This window comes from Bactrocera latifrons, unplaced genomic scaffold (assembly GCF_001853355.1).
Source record: "Bactrocera latifrons isolate USDA-ARS-PBARC rearing strain unplaced genomic scaffold, ASM185335v1 scaffold_482, whole genome shotgun sequence".
Taxonomy (NCBI): domain Eukaryota; kingdom Metazoa; phylum Arthropoda; class Insecta; order Diptera; family Tephritidae; genus Bactrocera; species Bactrocera latifrons.
Window position 1 is genome coordinate 75,378 of NW_017537137.1, and position 24,645 is coordinate 100,022.

Genomic DNA, 24,645 nt, shown 5'->3' on the forward strand with positions numbered 1-24,645 from the left:
GTTTTCACAAAAGTTTCTTTATTTATGACAATGAATTTTTCAAAAATTATCTGGTGTGCTAAAACTTGATTTTAAGATTCTTTCTATTATCAGATTATTATTAAAATTTGTACAATAATCTAGAATAATCTGTACTTTATAAAATTCTACAGAATCCCAATTTTTTAAAAAAAGCATATATGTTTGTGAATGACTAATTTTTCAAAGCCTTTTATTGTGAATGTAATCCAAATCCTGTTCTGTAGCCGGTGTTTTATGGATAAAAGTAATTTAGTTTAAAATTTTATTTAATCTAAAAAATAATTATTTAATAAATTTTCCTAGTTGCATAATGAGTGATATTTTGAAAATATCACAAGAGCGTTCGCGCAAACGAAAGCAATTATTGGCTCAAACAGTATGTAGATCATAAACATGCAAGAACCGCTGGCTAAATAGATGTATTATTTTCTTCCATATTTAAAGCTTGGCCTGTCTAGCGTAGATGAACTAAAAATTGTGCTTGGAACAGCAGATGAATGGAATAATGTATCAGGAAGTAGTTATGCCGGATTTAGTGGGCAACGAAGTGGCGGTGGTAGTGGAAGCAGTCGTGAGGATGAAGGGGGCAGTGGTGGTAAAAAGACACCTGGGGAAATTATTTATCGTGACTCCTCCACGTTTCTAAAGGTTGATTGTAATCGTGTTTTTTCCTCTATTAAAATGTAAATTAACGTGAATTTTTATGTTAGGGCACACAATCATCTAATCCGCATAATGACTACTGTCAACACTTTGTCGATACTGGACAACGGCCACAAAATTTTATTAGAGACGTTGGTTTGGCTGATCGATTTGAGGAATATCCAAAACTACGAGAACTAATACGTTTGAAAGATAAGCTGATACAGGATACTGCTTCAGCACCAATGTATTTAAAAGCTGACTTAAAAACGTTGGACCTAAAAACACTAGGCACTAAATTTGATGTCATATTAATAGAGCCACCCTTGGAGGAATATGCCAGAGCAGCACCATCAGTGGCAACTGTGGGTGGTGCGCCACGAGTATTTTGGAACTGGGAGGAAATATTAAGTACAAATTCGTTACATTAATTTATTACCACTATTATATTGTTTATATTAACAGATTTAGATGTAGGTGAAGTGGCAGCGCATCGGTCATTTGTATTTCTTTGGTGCGGTTCATCAGAAGGCTTAGATATGGGTCGCAATTGTTTGAAAAAGTGGGGTTTCCGACGCTGTGAAGACATTTGTTGGATACGTACCAATATAAACAAACCTGGTCATTCAAAACAATTAGAACCGAAAGCAGTATTTCAACGTACAAAAGAGCACTGCTTAATGGGTATAAAAGGTACTGTACGCCGTTCAACAGATGGTGATTTCATACACGCTAACGTTGACATCGATTTAATTATCTCGGAGGAAGATGAGTTTGGGAGCTTTGAGAAACCGATCGAAATATTTCATATAATTGAACATTTCTGTTTGGGCCGACGACGTATGCACCTTTTTGGTCGCGATTCCAGTATACGACCAGGTTGGCTAACAGTTGGTCCAGAACTGACGAACTCCAATTTCAATGCCGATTTGTATCAAACTTACTTTGCCGAAGCACCTGCTACCGGTTGTACTAGTCGCATTGAATCTTTACGTCCAAAAAGCCCGCCGGCTAATAGTAAAGCATTAAGGGGACGTGGACGCGGTTTTCCACGTGGCCGTGGTCGACCGAGATAAATTGTAGAGTTTTACTAAAACTAATAGTGCATATTTATTCCGTAATACGTACGTCTATATTTGTTTAAGTAGGTTTTTCATATTTTAATTACACAAACAAATATTGGAGATATCATTGACATATACTTAAGTAAAAAGTTATTTCTTAAACCAAAAAATAAACTCGAAAATTATATGCCCAATATTAAAGATTATGTCATTAATGAAAATTGCGTATGAAAAATGGGGATTATAACAGAAAACGAACGTTTTTCAGGTGAGTTCACTGGTTTTTTTTTTTAAATAATTTATATTTGTAATTTATGTGTATAACAGGTCGTAAATCTATTTCTGTAAACTATGGTGTTTATTTAAATGATTCATAAACACATCAAGATCATCCTCTGATTCTTCGTCGTCCAGACTTTCCTTTGATTCTATTCTTATATCACTGCCTTCTTCATCTGAATAGTCGCTCTCTTCGAAATAAGCATCTTCTTTGTCTTGATTTATTTGGCTGAGATCATCTAATTGCGTATTATCATCCACCTGTGTGTAATCAAAATCCTTATCACCACCACTGAGGAATTGTTCATGCATAATACCAATAAATTCTTGACGCAGAAGATCCCGTTCGCCTGCTGTTATAAAGTTATCTATATTTTGTTCTCTGTTGACTTTTGTTATTTGCTTTTTGCTGTGTTTTTCTCTTTTATTTTTCTGTTCTAGATAGCTGTTTGTACTGGTTGAACAAGCCACTTGTTCATTATCGAAATTACCCCATTGCTGACGGAAACTAACGGGTACTTCATCATCCATGGTGTTACATTCTTTTTCTTCGATTTTCTCGTCTGTACTTTGTGTTGTGTCATCTGCACTAATATCGTGCAATTCAATTGCACGCTCCAACTGTCTGCTTTTGACATTTTGCTTGTCCGCTAATTTGAGTACGTCTTGCATTTGCTGTTGTTCCATAGTATGCATCAATATGCCCGAGAAGGTTGTGTTTTTCACGTCATACTCGTCTCTTTGCTTTTTTTCTGCGTCACTTAAATATTGTCCAATCAGCTCTTGATACAGTTCCGGAGCGCGTTTCATCATTTCTTGCTCACTGAAATATTCACCATCCGAAATTAGTTGCTGCATAGCCGCGTAACGGCGGTTCTTTACGTCCCGCTTGCGAGTATGCAACTTATTGCGATAATCCATAAGAAGCACTGCAATTTCATCATTTTTTTCTTTGTTGGCTATAACAATCTGTGCAAATGTAGCAAGATGTTGTTCGTTTAAATAGCTGCCGAAACGCATCAGAAAGGTTTGTGCACTTTTTCTGTATATTTCGCGAGCAATGTTCACTTTTTCATCGCGTAAGAGTTCCGGATCGTCAATTTGTTGCGATTTAAAGATAATTTGTTCATTGAAACTGAGAAAATCACATATTTCATCAATTTGACTTTGTTGATCGGGCGAACGTGTATTTACATCATTTCTGTTGGATGCATCAAGAGTAGCTTTGCTGTCGATATCAGAAGCTTGAGATTCGATTACTTCTGCAGTCATTTTCTTGTATCCAGTATCTCTTTGGTAATTAATTAGTATATTTCATGAACAGCTAAAGTCTGGCTTACTTTATTAAATTATAATTTGTTGCTTAAAGCGTATTAATACACTTTTAACAAAATTCACGGCACTAATGTAAATAAATAAAACCATTCACGATGGTTTAATTTTTAGAAACTCAAACATTATAAAAGTGGATTTATAAAAAGATTGAATATTATGAAAAGAAAAATTATATTCAAAATATCATATTTTTGTAATTTCGTGTATAAATAATAATTTGTGTGAACAATTGCGAAAATATGTTTTCTATAATATTTACTCCGAAACTGGTTACCAAATGGAAATTTCTATTGCACATTTACATTCTTCTTCTTCACGTGTTGCAGCTATTCATTGTAAATGTGATATATTTGTTTCTCTCCCCGGCTGTAAATAACAGCTGATAATTAATTGCTTTTCTAAATAATTGCATTGCATTGCGCACAAATCGAATCACAGAATCACAGAAAATCAACCATGACGGATGAGGCACAAATTCCAGAACAAATATTAAATAATAAAAATAAACACAGTGTACGATGTAATTATTGCTATTCATTGATATTGAAACCACAATTCGGAGATTATGTTGAGCATGAGGTAAGTTCTTAAAAAAATACGGTGACGCCTTTATATCGAGAAAAATACTCTTTTATTTTAGTTCGAAATGCCGCTAATGCAGCAAAAACATCGTAAAGACACTGAAATTATTGAAACGGAGTTACTCAAAAACTTCTGGTGTATTGATGATATATTCACCTTCGAGAATATTGGCTTCTCCAACACTGTGGATAACCGTAAGTTCTTGATATGTGCCGACTGTGAGATGGGACCAGTGGGTTATCACGAAATAGCAAATAAAAAATGTTATATAGCATTAAAACGTGTTAGACATGGCAGTGAACCAGACGCCGTAATGGAGCCAGTAACCGATGAGGAAGAGAATGATGTATAGAAAAACGAATATGCATATGTACTTACGACCGTACATGTGTTTATAGATGTAACATAAATATTTGCCATTTGGGGAGTAACACGAAAACAGTGTATGTATAAAAAAGCATACCTGTGCTGCTACCATTGACTTTATTCCATACTTTTATGTAGCATTTTGTTTAAATAGCAAAAAGTAAAAACCATTCTGTATAAAATGTATAATTTCTTATGTACATTAAAAAAAAAAGTATTTATATAATTTTGTATGTACTAAAAATGGTAATAATTAAATTTTACGAATGAATCTACAAAAAAAAAAAAAAACGACTATAAATTAAATGAAAAGTAGTTTATACTAAGAATTGGTAGGTGGAAAACAGCCTGAAACTTGCTCGGCAGCGGAAAAGATTGCAGTTACCTACTACAGTTAAATTTAGTTTGTATGGATGTAAATTGGTTGACGAATACTCCGAAGATTTAAAAACCTGTTACCCAAACGTTTGGAATTTATAATTTGAATTACCTTTATTAACTATTCAGATTCATTCATATTTAATTTACACACAGGAGAGACGACCCTGCAGAAACGAAGTTTTGTACCATAAAGTTATTGCACCTCAGTCCTTAAATGTTTATTGGTAATATACAATTTCAATAGTTTTATTTTAATTGTGGTTTCATTTCGTTTTTATAATATAAATAAATTACAAATCACTTGAGTAAAAATAAATGTATAAAGAAAATGCGATTGGTCAAATTTTATTTTACTCTTCATTTATTTCTTCGTTTAAATTTGTATAATTGTAACTATTTTTCATTTATAATCGCTTAAAGTTAAGAAAGATCACACGAGAAAATCAAATGCGAAACATTTTCAATTTGAAATGAAATGTTTGCATTTAAACGATTTTCTTGCGTAGCAAAACTATAACTAATTTTTGGTTTCAGCTGTTTGCTTTTGCTTCATTTTAAAAGCAAAAACGAGAACAAAATTATGACTTTACAATACTTGTGAATTTAGTACGTTATTTTACCTTTATTTTAACAATTAGTTACTTACAACGATTTTACAACGAAAATCGTCCATTGGCACCAAATGTACGCACTGTCTGCCTGCTGGTACCATTTTAACTTTATAAATATTTTTTCATATAAAGAATTCAGTTTCAAATGTTTTTCTGTTCTTCTTCTAAAGATTCGCTTGGTGGATTTACAGTTGGTTAAACATTGCTTTTGTGTGCTGTTTTTGTAAATAGGGTTTGTTTCAACGTTTTTGTTGTTTTATCTATGTATGTGTTTGTTTGTATGTAATAAAATAATTAATAAATAGTATAGCAATGCATAAAACATAAAAAAGGATTCCAAATTAAGTATTTTTTAACGAATTCAATTACTTTTGTAAGAGTTTGATATAAAAAGCAGCAGAATTTGGTAATTTCTTCAAATTTATAAAAAGTTTTTATTATTAAAAATCTATTACATTAAAGCTCTCTTATATAACGTTTCGCATATTTTTTGCTATTTTCTTTGTTTGTTTACTAATTGTGCAAAATCTGAACTGCTACTGGATTTTATTATATCAAACGTTTATTTTCATATACATATTATTATTGTTGTTTTATTTGTTAGGAGAGCGTTTAAATTTTGTATATATGTATGTACTTTGATGAAACTGGGCGCGTTAACTGTAAAGAGGTAAACATTTATTAACGGCTTTAACAGCTGTTAACAATTTTTGAATTAATATATACAAACTAACTGATCAAATTTGACCCGGACTGACAAAAAAAAAACTACAAAACTATATTCGGGAACGAGTCTAGCGTTGGCACACTTCACACCCAAAACATTAACAAAATGTGTTAAGCCGCCGAGTCTTAGAGGACTCTTAGGCTAAACCGTTTCCACGACAGTCGAAGTCTGAGTAGCCGGAACGGAACCGAATTTATATCCGGACAAGGAATCAACCAGTCCGGGACAAATTTGATCACTTGGTATATATGTATGTATATATGAACATTTGTAAGCATAGATACTGACCTTTAAAACCAATTTCATCAGGTGAGGCGTTTGCTTTGTTTTTTACTAATTTCTGCTAAGTGACGACAACTCCTCCGCTTTATCTTTGTCCTTACTAACTGTATGTGCGTTTGTGTGTTATTAAAAATTAAATATAGTACTTTAGCGGACGTAAACAATATACATATATTTATGCTTTTATGTATATACATATGTGTGTATGTATGCGCTTAGCATATATTGAAATTATATTTTGTGAAGAAATTGTGTAAATAATAAATATGCAGCGCAAGCATTTCAAATAAAGTTTGATGTTAATAAGCTAAATAACAACAGCAACAATACATCACATCATTTTAACCGCACGAAAAAAAGATACTAATACAAAAAACATATTTCTGTCTGTCTGTATGTTTAACAAGCCAAGCTAGTGTTGAGTGAAATATTTGAAAAATTTGTTTTTATTTTTTGCAAGACTCAAACTAAAATGGCGCTTTAAACCAATGAACGTTTCAGCAGTGATAGTACAGCCCAACCGCTGGCGGCAGCAGCGGCGAACATCACACCGATGGACAGGTTGAGCGCGCCAGCACCGTTACAATTGTCCTTGTCACAGGAGCAGACCACTTGGCGACCACCGAAGCCGGCGCGTTGGTAACAGTAATTGGTCGATGTTTGATTCAGGAAACCGCAAGAGCGTATGACACGACTGTCTGGTGGTACTGCAAGTAGCAAAAAGTGTAAAAAGTGTCAAATTACATACATCATTTTCAAGTTTTCAACAAATTTGGTTTACCGTTATTTGTTATGTATTCAAGTACTTACAGTTATTTACTGAGAATTCAATGATTTGCGAGATTTTGCGACAGTAGGTCGGTATACCTCTGCCGCGTGTCGAATAATCCTCTTCGCAGTCCTTCAGTAAGTGTTCTGGCGGTATGTCCAGTGCGCAATTGGCATCCTTGTGACTGTTGCATACGTAACACTTGATGGCGGCACCTAGAAATACAGAGAAGTTTTAGGTTATTAGTCTTCATATATAATGTTGAGTTTGATTATAACTCTGTGGGTCTAGAAATTATTTCATAACCTAAAAAATAAAAACAATTCTTTCTGAATCTCTGGTCGTTTTTCAACGGGTAGCGCTAAGTCGTCTTAAAATAATTAATTCCATAACTGGTTGCAATGTTGTTTTAGATTCTGTTTTAAAACGAGAACCCAACGAATTATCTCTTGTCATCAAACAGTCGACGCACTCGCGACTTGGCTTCTACGTCACTGTAGACAGTCACAACTTCGAAGTCTCATTAACACCAACAACAACGGAAGCCTCGAAATCTAACGCAGAATAACTCTTGTTAACAGGTACTATTTCGGACTTAGTAGGCAATTAAGACGTAAAGGCCTCCCGATGAACAAGGACCAAATTCCACAAGTCACTCATGATCCCCGTCCTGCTATGTATATGGTGCAGAGACAAGGGCGATAACCACATCTGATGAGTCGGCGTTACGAGTTTTCGAAAAATACTTTCTGCGAAAGATTTATGGTCCTTTGCGTATTGGTAATGGCGGATCAGCCGATGGAACGATGATATGTACGAGATATACGACGGCATTGACATACATATGTAGTTCAACGAATTAAGAGACAGCGACTACGCTGGCTAGGTCATGCCGTCCGAATGGATGAAAACACTTCAGCTTTAAGAGTATTCCACGCAGTTCCAGCCGGGGTAAGCAGATGGAGAAGGACCTGACTACACTTGGAATTTTCAATTGGCGCCAACAGCGAAATGGAAGAAGGACTGACGCGCTGTTGGAATAATGTCGGCTATAATCGCATAAGCAGTGTCTCCGCCAATCAGGAAGAATAATCTTCATTTTGGATTTCTTTCCAGCGGATTATGTTAAGTTAGGTCGCACTGTGAACTCGAAGCTTTGTTTTTAGTCACGTTTGCCAAGCTAGACGGTGGTTTATAGATCCAACACTAGAGCTGACTATTGACTGGTTACCAATCGGTTGATATCACTTTCTCAGGCCTAGTCTAAGTCTAAATCCATCAAGAGAAAAGCTTCTTTTCGGACTTCCGACTTAAGTTCTTTCGGCTTATCGAATTCAAGCGACTCCGAGCGGTTCTCTTCAACTTTAAAGGAGCTAGATAAGTGCTAAAACATCATTTAATAGGAATTATTTTGTATGTATGTATTGTAGAGAATTCTTTCTTACACATATCTAAGGACATTTGATAGCTCTATCATGTATCTATAAATGAAGACTGCTCATCTAAAAGTATAAAATTGCAAGCAGTCAAATGAAAGGAAGGAAGAATAGTGTCTAATTTGTTGCTTTAAATAATAATGCTTCGGTTGAAACTAAACTTGTATATATGTATGAAGTTTAAATATGTATATTTAGCGATATTTATAGATTTATTTCACACTAGACATCTTAATGTTGAACTTTTGAGATTCTCAGAGATAATTGAATAGGTTATTACCGGAAATTTAGGCACAAATAACTGTAAAGGTCGCAAAAGGGGCCATTACGCCATAAATTTGGATCTGTTCTAGCGGGGCATTGTCTAGGACCGAAGACAATAATACATTCAGAGGTTTGACTTATTTACTTCGGATACTCGATAATCCATATTGCCAAATTAACCGGAATGTCACTTGTCAATGATGGTCAATCATGAAATCCAATGATTAAGTCGTTCCTACTTTGGAATAAAAACCGCACTAAAAAACTCTCGATTCATTTATGACAACAGCTGCGCAGACTTGATGCCACATCCTCAATTTTTGCACCAGCTGCACCTGCACTTTACGCCAAAGGAGTGGCATGCTTGCACACTCGCTTCTTGCAGGACGTCCTTGGCAACAGCAAATTCCTGCTGGCTACCGCTATGCACTCGCTGTAATATGGATTATCTAATTTTAACTATGTGCACAAAGGCGCTGAAGCGTGCACTGGACGCTTTGTGCAACGATACAACAACAAATTGCAAGATTTAAAAATAGCGGCACTAACGAATAGTAAGCTTATCGGGTGGGTGAAATGTTGCAGCAGAAGTGAGGTTATGTATGTAATAGCATTACAGTGCTAAGGGTGCTACATTGCAAGCTAACGGTACAATACCGGTACATCGTATACAGTTAATTGCACACTCAGACGGCAGCTTGTGCAAATGTTGGTAAGCACATTTATTATAAGCAAAAAAGTGGATTCATATCATTAAGGTATGGAATATCTACGTGTTTGCGGATATGGAGGAGGAGGAGAAGAAGAAAAAGAAAGGCTTGTGCGATTGACAAATGTCGTCTTTATTTCTGTGCGGCGTGCTTGTAAACGCCGAAGTGCACTCAATATGCATTTAAGTGTTTGTTTGCTTTTGTTAAAGATTGGTTAATTTAGTATGAGCTGCTCAAACATATACATATGTACATACATGTATACACGTTAATATGGTAAATATGTATGTGCTCATCAAAAATTAAAGAACTAGGTGTTGAATATAATGAACTATGCTTGGAAGCTGATTTAATTCACAAATTTTACTGTCGTTGATTTTTTTTTTGAAGAAATGAGACGTGTCTTTTCTAATTAGTTTTAATTTCGTCGTAAGCATATGGATCGCAACTAGGCATCATAACAAATTCGTGGAAATTTATAAACTGAACAGGGTATCTAAAGTTTTCCACGAAGTTTGTAATACCCAGAAGGAAACGTGTTGGAGACTATATAAAATAGATACATACGCGATCAGAATGGTGATCTGAGTCAATTTAAACATGCCCGTCTGCCCATTTCTCTGCATATACGCGAACCTTCAGATCTTGAGATACGGACCAGACACACGTTCTTTCCTCCTCAAGAAGCTACTCATTTGACGGAACCGCCGTAGCGTATAGCTGTCATACAAATCTAACGATCGGAATCAAGTCATTGTATGAAAAACTTTCTCGTTTGATGAAAAATCTTCCCGACATTTGGTATTGATTATTGTCTTACGAAATAAAGCAATGTTCGAAGAAATTGTACAGATTTAAATTACATAAAATCGCGGCGTGAGAGTAACATAAGTACTGGGCAGGCACTGTACTTGCTTTACTTAAGTAGACCCAGCTGGCCGCCAGCTTCGCGCAAAATCACATCGCGGCGCGAGAGTCAGATTAGTCACTTCGTGACTCTCAAGGCACGGTGTCCTTCTTTTATAGAGTTTCTAACCTGAAATTACTGACTTTCATATCACATTCCATTGAGGCGTGAGACTCACCTAAGAACTCGCTAGGCACGATGTCTGCTTTACTTACATATATAGAGACAGCTGGCAGCCAAGTCATCTCTTGACTTTAAAATGAAATCCTATCCTGAGAGTCACCTGAGCATTTGCCAGGCCTGCTTTTCTTATTTAGGCAGCTATATTGCTCACTTCGGAAAACTATGGCTTATAGCTGCAAATTAACTGTTATATTTGATATACGTTTATAAACAAATAAAGTATCATTATAGGTATGCTAATAGTTTTTTTTTTCAAGTTTCAAGAAAAACAATTTTTCAAATCTTTTGAATTTTTCCTTCCGTCAAAACACTTGATTAATACAATCGCCTCATATTTACATACTTATGTGCAACAAATATATGTATATGTATGTCTGTATATTCAAGCGACAACAATATACGACACTTGACGCAAATAACTTGCCGCGTTCATTGCCAAGGCAAGCCGCGAAGTAATCAGATATCGATATGCAATGATCAAAGTATTGACCAATTGTCAATAATAAATTCAAATGCAAATAAATGTAAGTAATATGAGTAATTGTTGTTATTACTTGTAAGCAAACATTGGTACACACAAAGTAGACTATTAATTTCTTATTGATATGGTTATGATTTGCTTTTGCTTTATTGAGAGTGATCACAAGCAAGGTACCGTAAATGCATTCAATATGATCCGCTGGGTGGATTTGAAACCGCAGGGTTGTAGTTTGAGCGTTGTAGAAATTAAAAATCATACAAACGAACATTCTTGGAAAAATTGTTCTCAAATTGTGAAATCTCAAAACAAATAAGTAATATATGTAAGTTATTGTAGACTAAAAATGCAACCTAGTTGCTAGATATTAGCAATATTCGAAGTTGAGGATTCATTTTTTCGAACGAGTAAGGTTTTTTTTTTAATATATCATTATTAAACTAGCTTTTAGGGAATTCGAAGCAAATGTATGTTAGAATCTGTTCGAAAATCTTACTCTCCAAGAATCTTAACTCAATCGTACTTTAACTTAACTACTTAACTTCAACGTAATCATGTCACGTAGACATTTAGAGTAAATAAGTTGCCACTTATGACCTCCAGAAGTACATATATACATATGTATATACATATATGAATATAAACCTCTTTGCGCTGAAGATTCACTGCAAATCCGATGAATTTGAAAGAAACAACGAGTCTCGGGCCTTAAGCCACAGCCTATCAGCTTCATAAAGTGAAAATTAACTAACTAATTGAACTTAATGTTCAAAGTAAGTGATATAAGTAGCAACAACAACAACAACAACAACATAAACAATGTGAAACCCCAAAAAGGTGCAGAAAAATTACGCAATTTAGTGCAATTGCCGCGCGCCGACTGCAAATTTAGTTAATTTTTTGTTGTAAAAATCTGTACAAATTTAATGGGCGCAAATACATACCTAAATTTCTATGTTTATTGAAATGTGTATACATGCATAGAATCTCATGTAAGCCGGTGAGTTTTTTATACGCTGCTATTTCTAACAAATGTTTTAGAAAAGTCGCATTGCGCTGGCGTTGTTAGCGTGTTGCAAATTTGTGAATTGCAGAAATTGCATGGAGAACAACAAATTTTGCTGATAATAACATTGTTTTTCCTATGAATATTTTAATTATATTTGTTTATTGCCATTGAAGCGGACAGTGTGCTTATTAGAGCTTATTAGAGAGAAAGAGAGCTATTCACAAGGATGGAAAGTCTGAAAAAGCATTTTGTTATTTTTTTATAAAATAAATAAATTGTTGAAGATAAAAGCAGCATTCTGTTGGTCGATATGGTATGGGTAAAAATATGATCCTCAGAACTTGAAGCTGCCACCGTATGCTGATAAATCGAGGTTTCCAATATGGATGATATGATTTCTAAGTGTCGTTTCGGGCAATTTTATTATGTCATGATCTGTAATTTTTTTCACTGTATTCTCTTAAAAATCTGAATCTACCGTAAACGTCGTGAATTTATTGATTTCGCCTTGGAACAACTTGAAAATGATAACTAATTTTTTTTAAGAAAATCACCTTCTCCCATGAGGTTCACTTTCATTTGAGTGATGCTGTAAATGAACAAAACTGTCGATGCTGGTGCGAAGAATATCCATAAATGATTCATGAACAACCATCACATTCCCCTAAATTGACATTTTGGTGTGGTGTTTGGTCTGGTGGAAATATCTGTCTGTACTTCTTTCCACGTATCCTTTGACGTTTTGAGGACGAGCGGGAAGGAAAGCAAAGAAGGTAAGGAGGCGTTCATGACAGTCATCAACTCACTATCAGGGTGAAAATCCTACATGTAGGTTCAAATCAAAAAGAGATCATTAGTTACCTTATTTCAGGGTTGTACGACTTTGCGCGTAAATTGATTCGTTTGACACGAGGCACAAATGCAATGCAAGTCACTTTTTAAACCCCTCCTCCCTAAAACCTACTTTGCCTACGCCTCTGGTGTATTTCATCCTGAGGAACATCTTTATAAAATATGATCGATTACTTAAGGGACTAAATGTGTTTTAAAATCCGAATTAGATAGACTAAGCCTTCAAAAAAAAAAAAACTCACAAAATTGTACTAGATCGCTATTTCAGAGATGAACGAGTAGAAAACTCGTACTAAGTTCTACATATTTACATAACTCTTAGACCTACTTCGATATTTAAAATCAAGATTTTTCAATTTGTGATGGCTGTAAAATATTATATCTAAATATAAATAAATATGAATTGTGACGCCCTTATCTTCGATCATACTCAGTTCTCTGCTGAGAACTGCAATTTAATTGTTGCCTTCAATTACAGCAATTGTTTATAGAGGCCTGAATTGATTACACTGAATACATACATTTACGCAAATTTATATTCAATATGAGATGATGGCTCGTCATTTTCTGTTTGGCGTCACTCTCACTTGTGTTACATTTTTAGAAACAATCATCACGTGACAATGTTTTTGAGACCGTCTGAGCCATATAAATAAATTTCGTGACTGCCATTCAATTATAAGCAAAAATTACTTATAGCATTCTACTATATGCTTGCAGTACTCGTAAGCTATGAAGCGATGTACTTCTCTTAAAACACTGTATCACTTAAAATTAAGGTGATTTTTAATAGCAAAAAATCTGAAATTTTTTTTTACTAAAATGCGTAGAAAAAAAAATATTTAGTTCAATTCAAACTTAATTAATTAATTTTTATTTCACTGCTTTGATTTGCCTCCATCATTTTCGCACAAATGTCTTAAAGTTTCCTGCTGGCAATTTCACTTGTACGTGCATGTCTATGAAAGTGTGAGTAAAACTATATTATCCTTTTAGAGGAACTTTCAATGAACAATGAAGCAAGTTAAGTAAGTTGTGCTTCTTTCGTCTAATGTAGAACAATAGCGGAGAAGCGAATGAGTTGTGGGAATGCATTAAAGAATTTTAGGCTACAAAAAGCTTATGGAATGCTAATGGACGGAGAGACAGAAGTATGTCAATCAAAATTTAATGTTTTTTCTCCTCTGTCTCTAATTTTAGTTTGACTTAAGCGTATATTTTTATTAAAACATTATAAAAAATAATTTAGTTTTTCTTTCCAACTTTCATAAGAAACTTATACGGTATACACATGTATTTGTAACCCCGAACTTTTAAGCATTTTACGAAAAACACTAAGACTGTTATTAAGAAACATTTTCTGTTTAATCCGAAGGCTTTCATGAAACTTTTCTTTTCTCAGATAAGGAAGTGGTTTTTAGTTATTTTTTCGGTTATAATAATACAAATAATAATCATATTAATTTTATTCTGTCAATAAAGCTTTTCTTTGGAGCACGCCTCTTTCTCAAAATTCAGTTTAACAGAAGTAAAGACTTTCCTAGAGGCTTATCGGACACGTGACCAAGCAACACTCTCCAAGATACCTGTACTTTGGTATGGCTTTGGTATGGTCTGTATGTTGAAAGATTTTTTGGTCCATGAAGATGTGCCAATATATTTACGACTTTTTGGCTTACAACTTTAATAAACAAATATAGTAATGAATGATTCCAGCGTTAACAGTGTTAGGATGAGCGTTTAGTCGGCCAATCATATCAATAAATGAGCATGTACATTATTCACCTGTTTATTTTATTATTGTAGATACTCCACGCATTGGAGCCTTTATATTTATAAATACATATATATCTGTTACTCCCACAAAGAGCTTCAGGAGCTCTGATGTGAATATAAAATTTCTTCTTTTTAAAAGATAATCTCGCATACTGTTTCTAAAGGCAGGGTGATCTCTGCTATTGCTAATGAGATCCTCTGGAACGAGTGCATAGGGGGTGTATTTTTTATAGAGAGCATTAGCAGAAATTATGGTCGTTATAAGCCTATGCAATAGAATTTGTGGATTATTAGAGCCAAAATATGGCTGATGAAAAAGTTTTGAACCAAAAAACCTGTGATTATATTTAATATCGGTCAAATAAATGACCAACAAATAATTTTCGAAAGTACTTAACATTTATTATAATTTATATATAGAGCACAGCCTCAGTATCCATGTTATATGATATCGACGGTTCTTTAATGAACCTAGACCAAGTAGTGATATTATAAACAGTATGAGTATATAAATTATACATATGAGCATATATGTATGTAAATAAGTACTTAGCGTATATATCACACATGAGCACAATAACTGAGGGTGGGGGTGTATGTGACAACAAAATATGAGCATGACACGCAATGAAATGTCACAAGCACCAATTGTAGGGCAAATAATACAAATGAGTAAATTGCAATATGAGATTTGAGCTTACACGATGAGGGGGAGAGGTGGAGGAGGACACGGTTGCATTTGAAAACAGGGCGTTTGTGAAGAGGAGGCATTTTCCTTTTTGAGCACGAGTCGAAGAGAATGAGGAAATAAAGGGAAATAAGTTAAGATAACTTCAGTGCAGTTGAGGTGAGACCAAGAGGAGCAAGCAAAGTGTTGAGGCAGCAAGGAAGAGAGTGAATTATTTAATCTGCTTTGAGAATGTGTACACACAGCTTTTACGTTGCTTGACGCAGCACAAGTAAATACATATGGTCTTATGTATGTATATACTATATGTAGCAAGTTTTCGTATAATGTGCTTGACTGAAGAGAACGGGGTTTCAAGAAAATTATTTCGTAATTTTTTAGTTTTTTATTTACGAAAATTTATATTTTCTATATTTACAGGCGTGCAAAGTTGAATTTAAATTAAGCATATCCTTCCACTCTCATTTTGTGGCACTGCTTTGGGGCACGAAAACGTTGTACATCTCAGCATTATGTAATTTTTGCGCTCGTACATACACACACACACTCACACACATGCATACACAATGGCTATGGGTTGTATAATATCCAGTATCGCGGCCATTGACTTACCCTGCTGTACGGCCAATAGAATCACCAAAACACTAGCGAGGATTGTTGACTGCATTGTAATTTGATTTTATATAATTTCCTCTAAGTGCAACAACAACGACACGTAATTAATTAATATTCGAAAGAAATTCTACTTTGTGAACAGTAAAAATTTCTATATGCCTACACTGCTTTGCGCGCTCACCACTGTGCCACCAACGGTTAATCAATAAATTTGGCAGTAATTTTTGCAACGTTATATTCTTATCAATATTTTCGAGAAAAAAAAAAATTGATTGCTTTTTTCAATTTAGTATTCTTGGTATACCACCAAATCTAACTCAGACCGACACTATCAACGAAAAGTGGCGCGTTCGGCGTTCGTAGCACGCGTTCGAGGTAAAGCGCGATGCGAAATGAATGTGTACTATGCGTCGAAGAACACTGGAGCCGTCGAGCCGAGTCGCGTTGACTCGAGTCGAGTTGAGTTTTAGTTTAGTTGAGTTCGCTGTGTAACGAGCCCGGAGTGTGGTTTAAATGGCGACGACAGTCTTGTAGTAGCGCACACCCCCAGAAATTGGGGTAAGAATACGAAATAATTGGATGGAAGAAGCAACGCCAACATACACACATACGCGCGCTGAGCTACGCGGTTGCACAAAGAAAACGTAGCATTGTTGTTGTGATTTAGAAAATTAACGACTGCCACATACTCTCAGTCTCTTCGTCTGCATTGTTAAAGTTTATATGAGTTCGGCCCAGCAGACGGGTTGCTTGACGTTACACTAACTCACACTCATAGCGATAAAATAATGCAAGCATCTACAATTAGCAGCAGAACAACACAGCAATGTGCCGCGCTCAGTCGTCGTCGTCGTTATCGTTTGCGCTCAGCAACTTTACCTCGGGGGTTGTAAAGCGCCAGGTGGAGCTTTTGGGGAGCGCAAAGCTTGCGTCGTATGTTCTTGCCTCGTTTTTCTCTCTCTAGTGTGTATATCAAAGTGGAGCATTTGACTTCGCCGCTTGTCGCCACACTTTCTGCTATGGCAATACAAAATCTGAGTCATTGGTTCAAGAGGTTATTGGAGTATCCTGGCGTGGCAAGTGTTGGCTTGTGTGCGGATTTGTAGGCGCCTGCTCTAGTATGGGTTATGGCAGTTAGTCGGTTAGTTGTTTGACTGACTGGTTGTTGTCGCAGCTATTAGATTATTAGTAATATGAAAACCCCTTTCGGTGACATGCTATGCTGTGCAGTGATTTCCTTCAATGTTAAGCCTTGTAGGTGGTCAATGGCAATAGGAAAGGAAATACAATCATTTTAGAAATGAGTGGAGGGCAACTGTAAGGTTAATTGTTATTTGATAGTTATGACACAATACAGGATTGCTTTGTTTATCTTTGAGAACTGTTATACCTATATATAGGAAAATTAATGCCCTGGGAATTAAACTAAATTTTTTTAGATCACATTAAAGTTGTCAAAAAAAGAAATTACAAATCGGCTTTTGACATTTCTTTTCGAAGAATTCTTAAGGAGTGTTTTGGCAAAATCTAAAGATAAACCATAACCTAAATAATCTTCCAAACCGTAGCAGAGCGGAAAAAATAAGCAGGGCGGCTGATACAGTGTCAGAAGAAAATTAACATGAAAAACATTATGAGATCAAAAACCATTCGAAAGGCACTTGTAAATTAGCAGATGTTCCGTGCTACCAACCTTAAGTGCTTGATTCAAAAGTGTTTGGCTCTGTGGAGACACTGTGGTCATTTATGTCATGAAAAATGACTTAAATAGTCCATTGTCCACTCCAAAACAACATAAGGCTTGTACGGCCCTCCTTTGAGGGATTATTTGAAGGTACAGGGGGAGGTTACACTAGCAGTTACAAAAGGCGTATGAGATAAAATTTTTATAACAGAATGATGTTAGTTGATTCGATGGGTTGATATTTGTAATAAAAATCCAACACAGACCAGAGCCATCGTTCTAAAAACCATTTTTCTATCTTACTAAAATTCATCACAAGCTTAATTCGAGATTTTCGATCAAACAGTTTGCAGAGAATTGATTGGTAGAAGAGGAATACACCGTGATCTTAGGTCTATTGTACCCTCTCCTAAATCACAAAGACTCACCTATCAACAGCATATTGATAAAATGTAATAAGATCTAAGGACCGTTAACATGAGTCTGAAGACTGTTATGCAAATCAAACAGTTATGAGAACCAACAAAACTTTATATTTACGATAGGTTCAAAGTGCTTTGGTGGTGCATGAAAGTCTCTTTATCCATAAACGAGATTTCATCATCAAATCTATTTGCCAAATGAGAGCTTCTTCATTGGAAACATCCCCGAAACCTAAACTATTTTGTTCGAGGAGGCTTTAGACAGCACTTCATCTGGGTGTTAAGCAAATATGGAATCCCAAAAATTTCAACAAAGGAAGTGATTCAAAATCGAAAATATTGAAGAAGTCTCTGAATATGTATGAGAACACAATGCGTTTAATGTCTCATATCTGCCATGGTCTTCTCCAAATAATCTGGTTATTTACTTTATAACTTATAACATGTCATAACTTTCATCTCTTCGTTAATATGTCTGCCTGTTACTTAGTAATAATTAGTAATTTCATATGAAAACTAGTTTCGTTAAACTCTTAATGGTTGCATAGTCAACTCAATTCTTTGTTGTTATTCATTAATAATTCTTTTTATTACACATTCCTCCACTTACAAATGTACTCAAGTATACAGACATATGTATGTAGTATTTTTTTCCAAGTCAGTTAATTCAATTTGCGATAACTGCTTCTTTTGTCAACGCGATCATCAGATATAATCTGACATCAGCTACACGCGACGTGTGCGAAACGGCCGCCATTGGATCCAAGTAACCACCACTTTCAGGCGGATCATTTGACTGCGGACTTGACCAGCGTAAACTAGAGCGAGATGGTAGTCTGGTCGAAAAATCAGCGACACTGCGACTAATTAAACTTAATAGTGCGCTTCCTGATCGGTGACAAAGTCGAACCAAATAAAAGAATTAACCGACTTTGAAAGCAGAGAATTGAAAGAATTTTTTAAGTGCAGATATTGTCATGATAATGAGGAGGTCGCATACCTTAATCAGCATAGTATTCGAAACTGAATTGATTTTTTGATAAACAATCAAATAGATATTGTTTTTTATTCAATGTTTTGGTAGGGGACGTGAGGTGTGGGAAAAGTACCCAGGTGGAGCCTTTGGGATAGAGCTTACGATAGGAAACCTGAGGGATCCTGTACTTAAATATTCATAAATGTAATCGTCTGGCCTTATTCAAGATCTAATATCTAGTTGGCAAGAATTTCGTCCTTGAATACTTGTATATTTCTTTTGATTTGTATGTCATCTAGTAAAGCTATAATTCTCTGGATCAATTTATACTACTTAGATAGTATAAATCACGGTAGAGCTTCGCTCACTAAACCATAATGAGCTTGACAGGACTGCCGAAATTATCATTAATGTATTTGGGCGACCTTTTCTGTTATCGAAAATCTAAAATAAAGTTGGCTTATATATAAATACTCGGGCTGTTCGGTCTATGTGACTGGTATACATCATCCCCTTTATAGACTTTTTAGAACTGTAATATTTAACAAACTTTATTTTTGCTTCTAACTTTTTTAACATTGAAGAAAGCAATCCAAATTTTGCTGTTTGTAAGAGAAAATTGTTTGTTGGGTCCCGACTGCAATTTTTAAGGAGTCTCTAGTTGGCAAATCCGAAAAATAGAAAGCTATAGAGCACTTCTATGTTTATGTTTCTATGGTTTTGCATTTTACCTTGGTCATAGTGCGGACCAGTCCCTCTCTGCATTACTTACGGACTTAATGCACTAGAAATTCTAAATTCACCTGTATTTATCGGTTACATTCTTTTACGAAATCTGATTTATTCGCTCAGTGTTTACTAGTTCCATTAAATTTTGTTTTACTTTTCTTTTTATTTCATTTGTCAAATGTGTGGCATTATAAATTTTTGATGCTATTGTACTCACATCCCATACAAGTATATGATCACAGGTATGTGTGTTTCTTTGTTGCCACACCAAAGGCCGATTTTCTCGCACAACTGTCCGCCTATTATCTGTCTGTCCAGCTGTGAATTCGCGATCGTTTCAAACTGCACTGCGGATTATATGTTTGCTTGTTATTTTTGTTGATGGATTCACTAATCAATGTAGTTCGTCGCCATTTATTGCTGTCGCTTTTGTTGCTGCAATTCACGATTTGCTGCGTTGACTATTCAACAGGTTGTGTGTGGGCCGTGCGGGTGGACAGGGCTCTATTTGTACCCTCAATTGATGTCATTACCACTTTCATTTATTTAATTTGCTTACATACATATATGCATGCTTTTGCGCTGATATGTACAGTGATTTGTTTTTGTAAATGTATTTACATATGCTTCTAGCTAAGCATTTGATGTCCATATGATTATGTTGCGATGATTTGTATGAGTGTTAGTGTTTTTTCAACTATAATGCCTTTTAAGTAATATTTGTTTTTTGGTTCTATGGTTATTTAATTCGAAAATAATTTTCTGATGGAAATTTTCGTTTATTTTTAGCACGTAAATTGCATGAGAACATGTATGTATGTATGTATGTATGTAAATTAAATGTTGGATTTAGGATGAACAAATTTTTTTGCACTCTTCGCCTTCTTCTTTACCGGCGTAGACACCGCTTACGCGGTTATAACCGAATTTGGCACCATTTTGTGATAGCCGTCAGGTCCTTCTCCAACTGATCTGTACAACGGAGTTGGAGGTATTTCCTTCCTCTGCTGCCATCGAAGGGTACTGCGTCGATTACTCTCAGAGCTGGAGTGTTTCCTACCATGCGGACAGTATGATCTAGCCTGCGCCGCCGTTGTCTCTTGATTCGCTGAACTATGTCAACGTCAATGCTCGTAGTTCTATCAACTGCGGTACTCGCCGTTGCCAATGTGCAAAGGACCAAAAACCTTTCTCTGGACTGCTCCTTAGGCCGACTTATCAGATGAAGTCATTGTCCATGCCTGCGCACCATATAGCAGGACGAGAATGATTAGGGACTTTTAGAGTTTGGTGTTTGTTCGTCGAGAGAGGAATTTACTTCTCAATTGCCTATTCAATCCGAAGTAGCACCTGTTGGCTTTGTCTAACTTGAGTTATTTACGACTTGACATGGTGAAAAAAGTCCAATCAGTTTGTTGACATTGTCCTTTAGTCTTTCACAGACTACGCTTGATAAGACCTTATATGCGACATTAAGGAGGCTTATCCCACAGTAATTGGCTCAGAACGTGTTCACCCTTTTTTTGTGGATTGGGCATAGAACACTTAGGTTCCATTCGACGGGCATGCTTTAAGCCAACCATATCTTGCAAAGAAGCTGATGCGTCTTTGCCGGCGTATTTGAATAGCTTGGCCGGTAATCTGTCGGCTTCTGCCGCTTTGTTGTTCTTCAGGTGGGTAATTGCTATCCGAACCTCATCATAGTTGGGCAATATAATATATCAAACTTTTCAATTTTGTAATAAATTGTGCTGAATGATATTACAATGATATTTAGTAGTCATCTTAAATTCTTTAAGTCTTTGATGGTAACTAATCGACGAAAAAACTGTATAGACTAATACAATCAAAATGAGCTCGAATAGCAAGCAATTTTACCACTTTGGTGTGGTATCCACATACTCCCTTGCAATTGGTTACGTGTACAATATGTTTGGAAGGAGAATGGATTCTAAACATATGAAGTAGAGAAATTATGAAGAATGACCGAAAAAATATTAGAGAGATTAATATCCAAAATAAGCAAATTTTGAATATCAACAACATATTTATTTAACTTCCTTAAGCTCATTTTTCGGTTAAAGAATGCAAAAATAAGAAAATTACATGCTTATACCACCCTGTGTTACCGGAAAATTTGATTTCAAGCTTACACAAGCTTCTAATGCTTAGGTTCAATTATTAGAAGTAGAAGCTTTTTTGCTGTTTAGAACTCAGTGTGGTAAAGCTTTACCAATGTTTGGTAATCTTACATATGTACAGAGAACGCATATCAGAGAAATCATATCACGATAGACCAGAGAACTTAAAACATATTTAAAACATTTTAAGTTCTCTGGATAGACGTTCTCTGATATTTATATACGAGCATACATATTTTTGTACAGTAGGTTGGATAACAATTAGTGTTATTAAAAAAAGAATGAAAAAAGTAGACAAATGGGTGGTAATCTAGGTTTTTCTCAAAGGATATGAACCTCATATTGTTAACTTTATTTGTAATTTTGTATAATATGAATCTCAAATTCATTTTTCTGCGTTGTAATGAAATTTATGGATTTTCTGTAGATCGAACCTTTATGGAATTATGAAAGTCATCTTTAGATATACATTCAGGAACAAGTTTCCATTTGATATTTGAATGTATGTATGTATGTGAAAAAAGAGACAGGTCAGGAAAGCTATATACGTTTGTAACATTTTTTCGACTGAGGTGAGATTGTGGAAATACTGCGCTTTTCTAGCATAAGTTGTATTTTAAATGTACGAATAATGGAACTTATTAGTACATATATGTACAGTATATAGAAAGATTGGAATATATTTGAAAAATAGACTCACCTGTATATGTCTTTTTCCGGCTTTAAACAGCAATGGACTCTCCACGTCTTATTGTTTCTGAAATAAAGAGACAATATATTATTATTTATGATACAGAAAAGTTGTATTTATACATAGGTATACTTACTTGTTTTTGAGTTGATTGGGTTTTTAAACAGCTAATAAGTCTTGTATTTCCTAAATTTTATTAACTTTCGCGGCAAATAAATGACGTCGAAATTCGTGACGACCATATCCAAATAAATTTGTAAAATATTGAGGTCTTTTGTCTCAAAAATTGAGCATTTACGAGGAAATATGAGGGTGTGAATTTAACATTTCTTCTAAAATATTAATAAAAAAAAATTGCGAAAATATGCAAAACATTGAATGCATTGAAAATTGCTCGTATAAAAAATAGTTCGATGATAAAAAATACTCAGAAAAGTGGGTTCACGGGCTGCTAAGATTGATTAAGTTTTCGTAAAAAAAATCACTCGAATTATCGGGTAGTGCCAATAACATTACATAGGCTAGAAGCCGCAAATTTAAAGCAAGTCCGAATTCCTGCACCTCTCAAATATGTAAGCAAATCTGTAATAGCCGTAAATGGTAGCTTCCAAACTTTTTATCTAAAATCGGTCAAAGCAACAGTACAGTTCAGTTAATTGAATACAAAATATGCAAAAATTGTTATAACAGTCAATTTTATTCATACCAGTTGTGTGTTCGTTTCACCAATATCTAAACTCTGATGAACAGAAACGGCTAATATTTACTGTCAATTACGACAATTGGACAATGTTAGATTTCCAATTGACTATAATAAACAATAATAATTGTAGTATGCTGACCACTTAATGGATAGTTTGATGCTTTTAAATCAAACTATTAGTCTAATAATTAAAAAAAAAAAAATCAATTTGCACACGAATTTAATGAGTATAATTTAAACATCATAAGTATTTATTGACACCTCTGATAGCTGGGCAATTTACAATAAATTGCCGGGCCGTAATTTTGCCGCATACCCGGTAATTATACCTTAAACTTCCACACTCGCAAACAAAAAAACAAAGAAAAAAAACAATTGTGGTAGTTTTAGCTGCTGACTTTTTTATAATGAAATCTGCTAAAGCATATTAGCATTACGTTAGCTGCCCTTTAACGGGCTTAAGCTGGCTTAAACTGGATATGAGCTAGAATTGATATAAGTGGGTGAGTGGAATGTATGTAGAATTTTAATAAGTAGTTACTATAACGTATAATATACTCAGAAAGTTGCTTAGACAAATCTGTTTTTGAATGAAATGAAATTATACATCAAAATATTACAAACATATCTATACTATACCATATATCAACCAATTATACATGGAGGCGTGAGAAATGCTTACTTTGAAGGGTATTATTAAATAAGTTAGAATTGACTTATTATTTGTAATATTTTCCGCGCAATACAAACGCTGAAGTAATCTTGTGGTTTGCAACTTTGGGGTATGGAGTAAATTTTGGCAAAGACCCAATATATAAGGTTATACATAAATGATAATGAGACCAATGGAAAAACGGGTGACCAAACTTACTGAGTATAAAATAATATTAAATTCCACTCACTTCGAAGTGCATTCATTAAGCACAAATAAAGTTATCCGATTGAATTTTTGCTCAAATAGTTTCTTTAAGATATGTCATCTTGTGTCTAAAAATTCTGTAATCGGAGCATGACCTCCATATATCGAATATATGGATCTCAGTGGTCATGTCTGATTTTTTACCTACAATTTATTTATTTTATTAAAATAATTATTTATTATTGCATTCAGAGAGAGAAGAAATCTTCTCCCAATAATAATTTACTCTTATGTCAAAAATGTGTACACCTGGGTCAGTACTTGCGTAAGCCCCCATATATTCAACTCTCAAAGTTCTTGTTCTTCCGTTAGGTTTTATACCGTAAATATCGTTCAAATGTAAGATCTCGTAGTAAAATTCAGTGAATCAAAATATCGTATATATTCTAGTTTAATGCCGAAA

General features: G+C 34.8%; 4 protein-coding genes and 1 long non-coding RNA gene across 5 annotated transcripts; 2 read left to right on the forward strand and 3 right to left on the reverse strand.

Moving 5' to 3' along the window:
• Positions 1-220: 220 nt before the first annotated feature.
• Positions 221-1,921, forward strand: LOC108973511 (methyltransferase-like protein 14 homolog). Its single transcript, XM_018940831.1, has 5 exons — positions 221-265; positions 325-397; positions 466-669; positions 732-1,074; positions 1,129-1,921. The coding sequence occupies exons 2-5, from the start codon at positions 332-334 to the stop codon at positions 1,737-1,739; spliced, it is 1,224 nt and encodes a 407-aa protein (XP_018796376.1). The 5' UTR covers positions 221-265; positions 325-331; the 3' UTR covers positions 1,740-1,921.
• Positions 1,773-3,421, reverse strand: LOC108973512 (coiled-coil domain-containing protein 97). Its single transcript, XM_018940832.1, has one exon. It carries the CDS (start codon positions 3,276-3,278, stop codon positions 2,064-2,066), a length of 1,215 nt encoding a protein of 404 aa, XP_018796377.1. The 5' UTR covers positions 3,279-3,421; the 3' UTR covers positions 1,773-2,063.
• Positions 3,422-3,619: 198 nt separating this feature from the next.
• LOC108973513 (guanine nucleotide exchange factor MSS4 homolog) lies at positions 3,620-4,490 on the forward strand. Its single transcript, XM_018940833.1, has 2 exons — positions 3,620-3,920; positions 3,982-4,490. The coding sequence occupies exons 1-2, from the start codon at positions 3,798-3,800 to the stop codon at positions 4,273-4,275; spliced, it is 417 nt and encodes a 138-aa protein (XP_018796378.1). The 5' UTR covers positions 3,620-3,797; the 3' UTR covers positions 4,276-4,490.
• A 523-nt stretch (positions 4,491-5,013) lies between these two features.
• LOC108973514 lies at positions 5,014-6,469 on the reverse strand. Its single transcript, XR_001993727.1, has 2 exons — positions 6,297-6,469; positions 5,014-5,941 (listed from the first exon to the last, which is right to left on the reverse strand). It is a non-coding gene; the product is annotated as an uncharacterized LOC108973514 (long non-coding RNA).
• A 79-nt stretch (positions 6,470-6,548) lies between these two features.
• On the reverse strand, positions 6,549-16,541 carry LOC108973515. The gene is made up of 3 exons (XM_018940835.1): positions 15,975-16,541; positions 7,101-7,274; positions 6,549-6,997 (listed from the first exon to the last, which is right to left on the reverse strand). Exons 1-3 carry the CDS (start codon positions 16,027-16,029, stop codon positions 6,771-6,773), a joined length of 456 nt encoding a protein of 151 aa, XP_018796380.1. The 5' UTR covers positions 16,030-16,541; the 3' UTR covers positions 6,549-6,770.
• Positions 16,542-24,645: the final 8,104 nt, after the last annotated feature.